The sequence below is a fragment of the Aspergillus fischeri genome, genomic scaffold (genome assembly GCF_000149645.3).
Source record: "Aspergillus fischeri NRRL 181 1099437636249 genomic scaffold, whole genome shotgun sequence".
NCBI lineage: Eukaryota > Fungi > Ascomycota > Eurotiomycetes > Eurotiales > Aspergillaceae > Aspergillus > Aspergillus fischeri.
The window spans coordinates 3917023-3929729 of record NW_001509770.1 but is presented as its reverse complement, the minus strand read 5'-3'; the positions used below and the strand labels follow the sequence as shown (position 1 = coordinate 3929729).

The 12707-nt window shown below is 49.8% G+C and overlaps 4 protein-coding genes across 4 annotated transcripts; 3 read left to right on the top strand and 1 right to left on the bottom strand.

Moving 5' to 3' along the window:
- Positions 1 to 2012: 2012 nt before the first annotated feature.
- NFIA_020990 (DUF5427 domain-containing protein MTC1) lies at positions 2013 to 3591 on the bottom strand (the record flags this gene model as incomplete). Its single annotated transcript, XM_001265287.1, has 2 exons — positions 2013 to 2992; positions 3048 to 3591. 2 exons carry the CDS (start codon positions 3589 to 3591, stop codon positions 2013 to 2015), a joined length of 1524 nt encoding a protein of 507 aa, XP_001265288.1.
- Positions 3592 to 4824: 1233 nt separating this feature from the next.
- On the top strand, positions 4825 to 5382 carry NFIA_020980 (carboxymuconolactone decarboxylase family protein; the record flags this gene model as incomplete). Its single annotated transcript, XM_001265286.1, has 1 exon — positions 4825 to 5382. One exon carries the CDS (start codon positions 4825 to 4827, stop codon positions 5380 to 5382), a length of 558 nt encoding a protein of 185 aa, XP_001265287.1.
- Positions 5383 to 7537: 2155 nt separating this feature from the next.
- Positions 7538 to 9718, top strand: NFIA_020970 (uncharacterized protein; the record flags this gene model as incomplete). The annotated part of the gene is made up of 1 exon (XM_001265285.1): positions 7538 to 9718. One exon carries the CDS (start codon positions 7538 to 7540, stop codon positions 9716 to 9718), a length of 2181 nt encoding a protein of 726 aa, XP_001265286.1.
- Positions 9719 to 10660: 942 nt separating this feature from the next.
- NFIA_020960 (putative C2H2 finger domain protein) lies at positions 10661 to 12112 on the top strand (the record flags this gene model as incomplete). The annotated part of the gene is made up of 3 exons (XM_001265284.1): positions 10661 to 10823; positions 10885 to 11261; positions 11330 to 12112. 3 exons carry the CDS (start codon positions 10661 to 10663, stop codon positions 12110 to 12112), a joined length of 1323 nt encoding a protein of 440 aa, XP_001265285.1.
- Positions 12113 to 12707: the final 595 nt, after the last annotated feature.

The window sequence follows — 12707 nt, the reverse complement described above, 5'->3', positions numbered from 1 at the left end:
GTCTCCGTTTAAATGGTTGCAAGTACAGCTGGGCCAGACTGATTGCCGGGATAGCACAAGCCTCCATAGCAACACATTCTCGAGAGACGAACTTGCCCTTTTCTTCGAGCAGTGCCGTATGACTTTGTCCCACCAGTGGACGTCTCCAGCGGCTGCAGTTTACAACTGACGCTGCAGGGACTGCTGGGAAACAACAAGTCTTCATAGCAACACATTCAAGAAGGAAAGGCCGATGATGGCAACAAGGACAAACTCAGCAGAGGTGGACTTGTAATAGGCTTGCGCCTGTGAGGAAGAAGAAAAGAAGAAGAAGAAGAGAAGGAGGAAAAAGGGGAGAAGAAAGGTATAAATAGTCGAGGTGCAGTGGCTGGCTCGCTTACAGTCTGGAAGGTATTCACTGAATTCATTCACTATGATGCGGATGTACTGGAAAATCAGGTTCCCTCCAGGCAGAAACCCCTGATTCTCTGGCTCGGTGACTCAGAGCAGCGTTAATATGTGGTTCATAGTGAATATTTACAGAAAATGAATACTTCTAACTGATTCTACAAGTCTCGCAGTCTTGACGTTTCAGGAAGGTCCGGATATACAATGATAGCTGTCCCGGTCGAAGAGTCATGCCCTGTCCAGCAACGATACTCCCTGATTCTATTCTCATCCATGGTAGGATAGCCAGTGATACTCTACAAACTCTACCGCAGCGATGTGTTTCTGTCTTCGAATTGGTGGCTGGTCGAAGTGGAAGAGTCAAGCGCGATATTCAGTCGTCGTGCCCACATCAGATGTATGACTGTGAATAGAACACAACAGGTTCCTGCCTCTTCTTTTCCATTCTCTTATAAAATTCTCTTCAAGGGCTGGGTAGCATTTACTGGATCAAAAGAGGCTGGTCCCTTGGAAAATAGAATATCAGAAGTAAAAACGACTCAAGGAATAGAGTGCTCTTTGATCCCAGATATCCTGCCTCAGGCACTAAAATATGATGCCGTTCCTTCCTTCTGAATATCTCCCTATATGGGATACAGACCTCGAGCTACATAATAGCTAGTAGATTGTACACTGTACTGGTTCTAACGCATAGGGTAGCTTACATTGTCTTCTGCTACAAGAGTGTCTTAAAGGGCCACATAAGTGTACTGAAAGCAACAGGCACCGTTCACATTAACGCCCAAGCGTTAAATTGACTGCGCTCTGGGGAATGATCATAAATGTCAAGTTGAGAGAGTACCTAGCCATCTCTAAAGTCCGTATACTAATTCGATTCAGGAACATACAACTCAGCGGCTAAGGCAAACCGCTGATACCACGAAGAAATTGTCTGAACGACTGCCATACAGTGAATCGATGTTGTTAGAAGAAATAAGTATGTTCGTATTCTGTTTTAAGCACCGAGATTTATGGGTAACCCTCAACGAATACCTTTTGAGGGAGTTGGATGCTAACTCCTTGCTCTTATACTGCTACAATCCTCGATTTTTCCTTCTGCCGCACTTCGAAATACCTTGTGCGGTTGCACCTCGCACGGCTCCTGTGGTGTATCAGACTGCTCGGAGTGCCTGCTTCCGCCATTGAGAGGGTTCAGGATACAGGTGCTTGTATGAGCCGAGCATGCGTACCGGTGTAACCCATCGTCTTCTGAGGGATACTTTTTCCAAGAATGGGTGTTTGAGCTCTCAGTTCTCGTGTACTCAAAGCACGGATATCCAGATGTATGATGATATTTATCGCCGGCTCACTTGGGTAAGTATGGAGTTGAGACTGGTAGACAGTATATGGAGAGCTAGGTTCATAGTCAACTGAACCAAGCTAGAATAAATCTTGACAAATAGCTACACTGGATGAGAATGTCTCCAACCCCGGGAAGCGTGCTGCAAAGCGGCTCTGCTCATGAATATCAAGCGGGGTTTAATTGCGAGGACTTGGTATAGCGGATAATGATATAGACATATTGAATCACACATGAACTGCGAAGCGGCATATTAATAATATGAATCGAAACAGCGGACGCTCAACTAGAGCGCTCTTGCAGCTTCTCCTGCACCACTCTCTACGACCGACGCCTGTTCAGCTCGCATCTTGCCCTTACCGGAACCCCCTTCACCAACACCCATTCTCCGAGCCACGTAACGCTGTGCAACAACTCCTACAGCCAATGCCAAGGATTCTTCAAGCCATTCTGCCACCCATTCGCGGGGATCGACACCTCCGCTGGCAACAATCTCAGCAATATCCTCAGGGATGGTCGTGCGTGGTACCTTCGCGTCCTCGGCGCTGGGATCTGCGATAGCCGGAGCCTCGGCATCCAGCCAATCGATCCATTTTTGGGGAATGGTCTGGGAGATAGTATGGAAAGCAATGCCATGGATGGGGTCATGGAGGTAAAGGGCGAATGCGACCTCCTCTTCCGTCGCCTCGGGAACGTCAACCACCCCAGGAGGGGACGCCATCTCCGTCGCCGGGCCAGCCTGGAAAAGTTCCGTTGACGAAGTTTGACTGATGGCTTGGATAGCTAGGAAAATGTCGCTGCTTCGGACCGGGTTGGATTCGCTCAAGTCTTGAGTTGCTTGTTTCGCAGCTGCTTCAACCCCGCCCCTCGAGGCAAAATACTCGGTAGCATATGATTCTGCACTTGCCCGAGCAAGCTTGGTGGCCTCCACGGTGCCTCGGACGGCCGCGATACTGCGGGGAGTTCCAGGTGTGACAGTGCGCCACCATGGGCCATCTTGCCAGCCTGCGGTGGAGAATGAGGTTCCAAGGTCAAGTCCGCGTTTCGGGGCGGATTCTTGACCGCGTTGGATGACGAGGAGGTCTCCGCCTTCGACCTGTGCCATTACGCGCGAAAAAACGGAGTAAACGATAGGGTCGATAGCGGGGTATCCGGAGATATCGTGAGTGACATGTATTTGGAGCCGTTCATGAGAGGAAATTGGAGGCGCAATGGTGTGAAGCAGAGATGTAAATGTAGGCAGGGCCTTGTTCTTGAGCTCGCCACCTAGAGAGTATTATTAGCACGAATCAAATGAAGAAAACTAACGCTGTCCACTCACCTAGGTCTCTGAGAACTCCAACATTCCCTCGCACTTGCTGCGCCCACTTCTGGGCCTCCTCATTCTGCTGAATCTCCTTGACTGCAGCTTCGGCTTGCTTCATAGCAGCAGTGGCCGTTGCAAAAATACCTCCCCACCATCCTCCACCTCCGCTGGCGTGTGCCTCCTGCGCCTTTGGCTTCTCTTGCTCTGACGGTTGTGTAGTTGTTGGCTTGTTTCCAGTAGGGGCTGACCGAACATTCTCCCCAGACTTACGAGGGGCCGATTTGTCTTCGCTAGATCGAGGTGTAGCTACTGCTGCTGGCTTGGGTGATTTGGTGGCTGGTCTAGGCTCGTTCGTTGACAGTCGTGGAGTACCGGGCCCACTGCTTGGGCGCTGCGAAGCTAGATTATCCAGCTCAGCCAGGATATCTTCTTCGGACTGTGCGGTAGTGGATGCAGCTGTCGGCTTCGATGGTTGCTTCTCTGTCGTCGAGTCGATGCCGAGATCGTCGAACTGGGCGAGGAGCTCATCGCTCGTAGGCTTCGCGCCTTTTGGAGGCATTGTCCTTGTGATTTGTGTTTATCTGGAACGTGAGAATGCCGAGATAGCTATCAGGAGAAGAGTGGTCGGAGCTTATGGGGGGGCATTAATGTTAGGGCGGTGGGGAACTTGATGACCTGCGCCAAGGAGCGTTAGCGTGTTGTCTAGAGCAACTCGACCTAAGTAATACGAACTATGAAATTTTTATGCCTCTTTCTGTTGTCAACTGCAACCTTCTGATTTGAGACTACAGTAATAATGGTCGGGCGATGATGAACCACTGTCTGAGGTTCATTAGGCGACCAAAAATCTACATTCTGAACGATACTGTTTACTGAACACATCTTTAAGATCCGTAGACTCTTTAAATATATACTTCATCTCGCGTCTCAAATAAACTCTCGGATTGGTCACACTTTTTAACAGCCTGTCTCATTCCACCTGAAGGCCGCCTCTTTACCTTCGTTATACTAGGTCAATGGATCTTGGCTGTTAAGCCTCTATGCCGTACGAAAAGGCGCGAATCCACTTCGCAATGTCTTGCGAAAGTCAGCCACCACCGATGGGAATGGGGCATGTGGGTTAGAAAATCCGGCCAGCAGATAATCTGACTCGAAAGTCTTAAAAAAGAAAGCTTCTGGAAATTCTGAGCTCGTTATCCATGTTTCGTGTCACAGCTCTCGGCGTGAGAAAACTTCAGCATCCGTAGGCCGCGCCGGAGGATTCCCGACGAGTCAACCTGCCTGAAGCGATCAAAATGGTGTATCCAATGTGGCAGCTAGAGACTATAGAACAACAGCTCTGAGTCAGACGCTCCCGCTCTTACCTTGTACACGGAGCTCCACTCAAGACAGTCGATTGCTCTGCGACAATTTGCGGCTTGGCCCAGGGTACTTACTATGTGCAATAATACAATCGCATCATTCCCCGCGGCGGGGCCCCTTCCAAAGAATTGATCTGTGGGGTCATCCGATACTTAAATAGCGTGGTTCCCCATATTCAGACCGCGCGAACTCGCTGAATATTGAGTGTATGTCAAGGAAAGGGTCCAGGTCTTGGAAGTTGAAGGTTGTGCAAAACCAATTGCATTCATATCTTTTCATTTCATCCCTGAGGTAGGTCTACCGCATCGGATTTGTTATATGCTGACTCACTGAGTACAACATAGACTTTCGAAAGGGGATTGAAGTCACTTGCTGCCCGAGTTGTGTTCTATTGAAGCCTAGCCACGTTCTTGAAATCGACAATCTCACCATGCGTCTTCCATACGTCTCTGACCCTCCCCCTACTAGCACTCCCGAAGAGGCCGAGATCCTTGCTCGTGTCGAAGCCAGACGTGCCCCTGGGGGCCTCTTACCACTTGATCGCGCACTTCTGCACTCGTATCCTGTGGCAGATGGATGGAATTCATTCATTGGGGCAATACGAACAAAAACTACCTTGTCCACGATAATCAAGGAACTTATCATTTGCCGTGTGGCTGTTCTGAACGGAGCCTGGTTTGAATGGGAACAGCACGCACCTTTATTGGAAGAAGGTGGACTTAGTGACGAGGGGATGCGTGTAGTTCGTGATAATCATGCAGATATTTCACTGGAAATTGAAGGAAAGGCCCTGAGTCCGGCTGAAGGAGCTGTTCTGAAGTACACGGACGCCATGACAAAGACAGTCACTGTTCCCGATGAGGTGTTCCAGGAGCTGAAGGGATTTTTCAATGAGAGGGAGATTGTCGAGATAACGACAACAGTGGCAGCGTACAATTGTGTCAGCCGATTTCTTGTCGCCTTGAATGTTGGGGAGAAGAACCCTTAAGTGTCAAATATGCTTTTTGCATCCACTCAGAGTGCTCCAAAATATCGCCCATCCACTTGCAGTATACTACACCCCTGAGCTCTTGGTTATGCTTTTTGGGCTCCAACAATCCCTTACTGCCTGAAAAGGCGGGCGAGGAGATATTCATCTGAAGTGACACGTAATTTGTCAGTTGAATAGAGTCTGCATCATCTTCCCGCGCCTGTTACAAATCCTATATAGCCCAGGCCGCTGAGATGTATACCGAGCTTTCTATCAAGAATGCTGATGCAATATATGAGTTGCTACTTAGTGTAATGTCTCAGAGGATAGGTTGAAAGTATGTGTCATAGGCTGATCGCGATGTGTTTGTCTGAAACTAACCATAGATGGGCCATCTCGCCAAACAATCGGAGCATTTCTACCACAACCCGTTCTCTTCATTGTTTCTAGACGTCGAATAAAGCAATATAAGCTAATGATGAGCGGACTGTAGTCATGGCGTAGAATGATTTATTTATATAGTAATAAACTAACCTGGGAACATGGACGACAATTGTGATATACGACATAGATCCACGCTTATTCCCCCAACCTGAAAATAGTCCCTTAGTCTCTATGCTATCTTCTCTACGGTACCTTAGGAGGTTCCTCGTCTAGGAACGGTATTATCAAGGCCAGAGGCAAATGATGTCAAGCAACAGACAGTACAGCTCAGTACGGACAAAAATACCGACTCTATGCCTTAGGTAGATTCGACCCAAACATGAAAGGTACAGGAAGGAATATTGGGACAACATCAATAATCTGAATATCAAACCTAAACCAAACATGAATTTAGAGTCTGTGTTACCTGCTCAAGTTATCTAGATCTTAATTTTATCGGAGCATAATTTGCATTCAACACAGGCAGAGTGGTACATAGGGTCTACTACGGTACCCAGGTAGGTGCCCTCTACTTGGGGATCTAGCATGGTAAGGTACTATTGTATGGTAATGTAATACAAGAATCGACTACTGAAAGTACACCAGCTTAAATGCTAACCATTGGCTATCAGATCGACCCAAGCGTCTGGCCGTTCACTTCCGGATTGGCCCAGTGGCACACTTTTGCGGATAAAGTGGGCCTTATGTATGGTAAAGCAGGTACAGAGCCAAAATACCTACCTACTTTACTTTGGGATAACAACACCTTCTTTCCGGGCTCTACAGACAGACTCTTCTTGGATTCACTACTACATGCCCGTCATCTGCTACATATCCCCTTCCCCAAGTTTCCGAGTACTTTCGGACTATTCATTAACTGATGTATGGTGTCCAGTGCTGCTAGCTTTTCTTTTCCTCTACCCTTTTTTCCATCCCTTCTCCTTTCTTTTCTTTACATCGAACACCATAGTAAAATCTCCTACTACCACACTGGATGCCAGCTTCCATGAGCAGTTTCTTGAAAAACACCACAATCTTCCGCAATATTTAATATCTTCGAACCTGCACATTATCATTCACATTCAATTATTTCTCCAGATTAAGCGTGCCTTGCAAACTGCCTTCTGCGCTTACTTTGGCCTCCACTGTTGCTGAACTATCTACGTACTTCCTACCTATTATCCCTGTCAGACACTCGCAACAAGACAGCCCTTTCGTCAAAGCAGTCCATCGCTGTTGAGACTCCTTGGTCTGCTGAATCTGCGCTCGAATAATTTATTCAGAATAATCTCTATTAATCTGAATTGTTCTGACGGACTGTTTCTGCGTTCTTAAGGTATGTATGTGGCTGTCGTGTGTTCCACACCACTCTTCATGATTTATCCGTCAGAGCCTGCAATGCCCCATCCTCTCATTTCAGCAGTTCTCCAAGATCTCAAACCATTAATTTCCAGATCGACTCCCAAGTTGTTTATTCTGCTTCTCATAACACATTTGCACCCGTCTTCTCTTCTTACCTTCATACTGTGGCGGCTCCCTGGATCGCACAGCAGTCCCGAAGTACTGTTGGCGTCTTGGCATTTCCCAAGCGAACTTTTTCCTTTTCGGAGTGCATTTGACTGACATTGAATGTTTAGATACCGAATTTGGGAAAAGAATTCAATTTTCTGTTTCTCAGTTTTCATCAAACTGCCATACCTATCTACTTCAGATTTGTTCATTCCTCTGGAGTATTCTTCACCGAGCAGGTATGGCTCCTGTCGACCATACCTCGGACATGGCCAGCCAGGCCTCGTCTCTTCGCCGACAATTCTCCGAGCCACTCTCTGCTCACTCGACATCAACCCAAACATCTCAATCGCCTTCTTCATTGACCCATAAGTCCAAATGCTACTTGTGTGGGGAATATTTCAATACCTCTAAGTCACCAAACGATGATTCTTTTACTCTCAAAGAGCACATTGCTGCCGCACACCCGCACAGTGCCAAGAGATACTCTCTTAGTGCCGCAAAGGAACATACCCCGAATGGGCAACTTCACACCGATCGCGAGCTCACTGAAGATGCTGGAGCATCTGGAGTTGACGATGTCGAAGCTGAAGACACAGGTGACGCTGAAGAGAGCGAAGTAGTCCGAACATATGACGCCGGCCCTGACGGCGAGCTCGACGAAGCGATATCTGGTCTTTCCACTCCCATTCGACCTGATGGTTTCTCACGTGGACAGACTTCTATCATTGAGCAGCGTGTTTATAAACTTTGGAATATCAACGACGTCTCCGAGTTCTCGGAGGACTTTGAGGACAGAGTCGACGACATCGAAAACACCTGGGATACAGTATTTCGTAATCCCAAGCGTGGCACGAAGCGCGATGCATCTGACTTACCAGAGCGCTTCAATCCCTACAAAAAGTCAAAAGTCGCGAAGGGAGAATTTCTCGAAATTACACCTCTTGAGAACATCTTATCCCAGCTCCGTGATCCAGAGTATCGCTCTGTTGACGAGCTCTACGCGATCACTGAGAATGTACATCTCACTTTGAAGACATGGCAAGATGAATATCTCGCCATTGACAAGCTCTATAGGCTTGCAACTCGACAGCAAAGCAAGCCTAGTGCGGACCCGAGGAAGTTAGAGGACCCCACTGTTTTCGAGAGTCAAAGGGAAGCAATGCTGTACGGTTATAAGTATGACCCCAAAGCTCCGGGCGGCGTCCAGGACCCCTTCGATCAGGGTGGCTTCATGCCGACTGCCGCTCAGACCGCCAAAATCAGAGCCAAGGGTGACCCCAACCCTGATGGATGGCCGATAATCCACAAATTTGGCATTCCGTACGTGCCAATGTTACCGAAACCACCAGCCCAATCAACCGTCGCAAAGAACACGCGCCGGCGTAAAGCGGCGGAATTGGAAGCAGCTAGCCAAGAAATTGAAACGGATGACGCTTTCTTCGGGACGCCTGTGCCCGCTGAGGATCAAGAAGACTCTGTGCCACCAGCGAAGCGGCGAACTCGCCAACGCCGTACGGCACTCGAGGTGGAGCAAACACAAGATAATACACCCGTTCCCTCTGCCCCCACTTCTCCTGCTCCTACAACTGCTGCTACCCGGGGCGCCGGTCGCGGACGAGGTCGAGGCCGTGGACGAGGTGCCGCGCGCGCTCCTTCTCGGGCCGTTTCGGAAACTCCACAGCCCGCGGCGAACGCAGCTCCAGCTCGAGGACGCGGCCGGGAGACCAAAGTCGTGGCCTCAGTGCCGCATCCTGTACCGTTGCAGGCCCGGCCTCCATCCAACTCCTCCGGGACGTTGTCTCAACTGGCGCCAATCGAGCCGGCGCGTAATGGAGCCCAAGCGACTGTCTCTCCCGCAGTCACTCCAGCGAGAAGCGCGGAAGGCAATGAATCCCTGGACCCAGCTGAGCTGGCTCGACGAGAAAAGATCGCTAATGCCAAGAACCCCCGGCGCACGGAGGCCATGCTCAACCACTGGGCCCGGTTCAACCGGGAGGGCCGAATCCGTAAACCCAAGCGATCCAAGTCCCAGGTTGCGGCGGATCGCGCGGCAGAAGCCTCTAGGAAGGCCGCAGAGGCCCAAAAACCCGTGATCAAGAAACCTAAGTCCCGCACCCCCGGCCCTATGAGCTCGCACGTCGACGGGCCCATTGCCCCCGCACCAGCTGTGCAGCCTGTGTCGCTTTCTCTGCCCACTGGTCCCCCCGGACTGGCGCCTATGCCTACAGTCCGGTCGATGGCTTCTCCATATGCGCCCATAGACCCTCGAGGCGTCGCATCGTTTCCCCCAGGTCCTCCGGGACCGTTTCAGCAGCCTCCTGCGCCGGTGCCTTACCGCACCCCGTACCCAGGTTACTACAGCCCATACGGGGCGTCGACGGCTGGATTGCCGCCACCAGGTCCCGCGCGACCCGCATGAGCAGGCATATTCTTGTCGGTCCCTGCCGCTTTTACTTCGTGCTTCGTCCCGCGCCCCGGATAGCCAATCCACCCCTTCCTCTTCGCTGTATGATGGATTTACCTTCGATCCTTCTGGATAAATCCTGCAATTGGAAAGAAACGATGGGTGATTGGGTCGAAGGGGTTTGGTGCCGTCTAATCCCCCTCTTAAACAGCTTTCAACACAGACGAGTTTGTGCAAAACATCTACATCTGCAGTTCGGCACTTTTTTTCTCTGTATTATCTACAACTCTTATGGCGAACCTCAGATCAGTGAACTGCACCTGTCATTGTTCAGCATTTCCTTTCGAAAACACATTGAATGTCCGTCATGTTATATTTGAGCGAAGGTGCCAGGAATCTGGTTGAACCATGTACATGCTGTTGATCTGCTAGTTCTTGTACTACTGGCCACGCTGGTCGGGAGGCTAGGCTCTGTACGAATAATGTATTGGGAACAACCTGCACCTTGATTTTGACTCTGATGGGGGCAAAGGGCATTGTTCTGCATAGGGTATCTTTCTGTTTAATGCCAAGTTAATGAATGTTATTGTTCCATGTGCTCGTCGTTAAAGTCACTACATACAAAAACTGTAAATGGATTAGTATGAAGTGATAGTAAGCAGTCCATATTTAGACAGCTACTGAATGGAACTTGTATCATATTCATTATCCAGTCCTAGAACATGCATCGTTTCCCATCTGGCCGTTCAAACTAAAGTCACGTGATAAAACAACATTCTAGACCAGCGCCTTCACGTGACTCAATGATTCCAACTTCGGATCAGTGAGATCTCAGCTTAAGTCAACGCGTGGACGCTATCGTGCTCTTCCTCCACATCTCCACTACACAACGAATACCAGAAAATATCGAATTTCAGTTTCGTTGAAACTTGAGACTGTTGGCATATATCTTTCACAATGGGTAAAAAGAGACGTGGCCCAACACTCGAAGAGCTTCTGGCTCGGCCGTGGTGTTATTACTGTGAGCGTGATTTTGACGATCTCAAAATCCTTATATCGCATCAGAAGGCGAAGCATTTTAAATGCGACAGATGTAGCCGGAGGCTCAACACCGCAGGAGGTGAGTCAATACAGCACATATAGCGCTCTGATGATAATTTTCGCTCACTGATTGCAAACAGGCTTGTCTGTGCATATGAGCCAAGTGCACAAGGAACAGCTTACCGCCGTCGACAATGCGCTTCCCAATCGCTCGAGTCTTGATGTTGAAATCTTCGGCATGGAAGGTGTTCCCAACGATGTCATCCAATCTCACAACCAGCGTGTGATCGCTCAATTTCAGCAAGCAGAGGCGGAGCGGCAGGCCGTGACGGGGAACCCACCTCCAGGAGCGGGGTCTGGCGGCCAACCGGCGAAGAGACCCAAACTTGAAGACGTGTCCGACTTGAAGAAGCGTTTAGCTGAGCACAAGGCTAAAAAGGCGGAGATTGCCGCCGGAGGAAGCAGCGGAGAGGCGACTCCTGTGGGTGCCGGGCAGACACAGGCTCCGGCTGGATATGTAAGTTTTCTTGTTTCGATTTCATACATCCTGCAGCATTCTGACACTAACTCGTTGCGTTCTTGGAGGCTCACTCTCCTCAGACTGCAGCCGCCGCGACCCCACAATTTACATATCCTGCACCCTATGCAGGGACCGGCTCTCCATTCCCCCAGGCGGCGAGCCCCGTGTATCCAAATTTCTCACCAGGCGCACAAGCACAGTACCCTATGCAGCATACACCTACTGGATACACTCCGCAGCCATATCCGGTTGGTACTGCTCCGCAAGCTACCCCACCCTATGGGACAACGCCACCTCCTTTTCCGATACCACCGCATCAACAAGCTTCCCCGTCACACACGGTCCCTCAAACTGCTCCGGCATTCCCACAACGTTCTGGTAGCTTGCCGGCCGCACCTAGCCTCCCACAGCGCCCCGCTTTCCAACCCCCGCCAGTTAATGCATATCAAATGCAACAAATACACATGGGCCACCCCCTTCCGAATGCTGGAGTGTATACTGCTGTTCCGGATGGCGGAAGGGCACCAGGAGCGGAAGCTGCATCGATATCATCTTCAGTCCATGATCTTGTCTCTGGGGCAGCGAAGGAAGCTGACCAGGCCGCGGCCAAAGCTGCAGCTGGTGCAGGTGCAACCACTGAAGAGAAGCCGTCGAAGAAGGACAAGTCCAAACCGACACGCTTGGTATACTCTGATAATGAAACCAGTCCGGAGGAAAAGATGGCTAGATTGTCAAGGTACGCATTTGTTCCTGACCGCCGAGGAGAAACGACGCTTGAAGAGCTCCCTGCTGCTGTAGTAGTGGGGACTATCCGGGAGTCAGACAAGATTTTCGATTCTGCGCAGTGAATCGCATGATGATTGGTGCGGCGACTGTGAGCCGACTGACCATTTGCGAAACGAACATACCCTTCGGAGATTCACACACACACACCGTTTTCGTTCAGAATCCCTCCGCAGCTTTCCGGTCAGACGTCTGGACAGAGGTACGAATCACAGATTTCAGCTAAGTTCGATGCATATCAAGTTCTAGCTTCATCTTATCTATCTCCATCCTCTTGTTATGTCTTTCTACTCCCCTAATATCTCAGTACCATGGCAACATCAAGTGCAAAAAAGAAGAAACTATGCTTGAAACTGAACAGGGGCTGCTACAATACTCATCCATCCTCTTCGCCGTCATGGTGCGGGTGGACTCTTCTTAGCAAACAGCAACGACATACAAATGAACGACTGAAGAGCATCGATAGAGTGCGGGTGAGTTTGGTTGTCAACCTTCACCGAGCAAGGCTGATATAACTGGCTACCGTGGGAAGTTGTTCGTCCGAACTTGATGAGTTTCGTGTTCTTGCCACGTGAGTTAATATGGAGACGGGAGACCCCTGGGTTGTCAAGTGAATGCTGCTGTAAGTTCTCTAGCATAAAAGGTAGGCAACGAATCAAC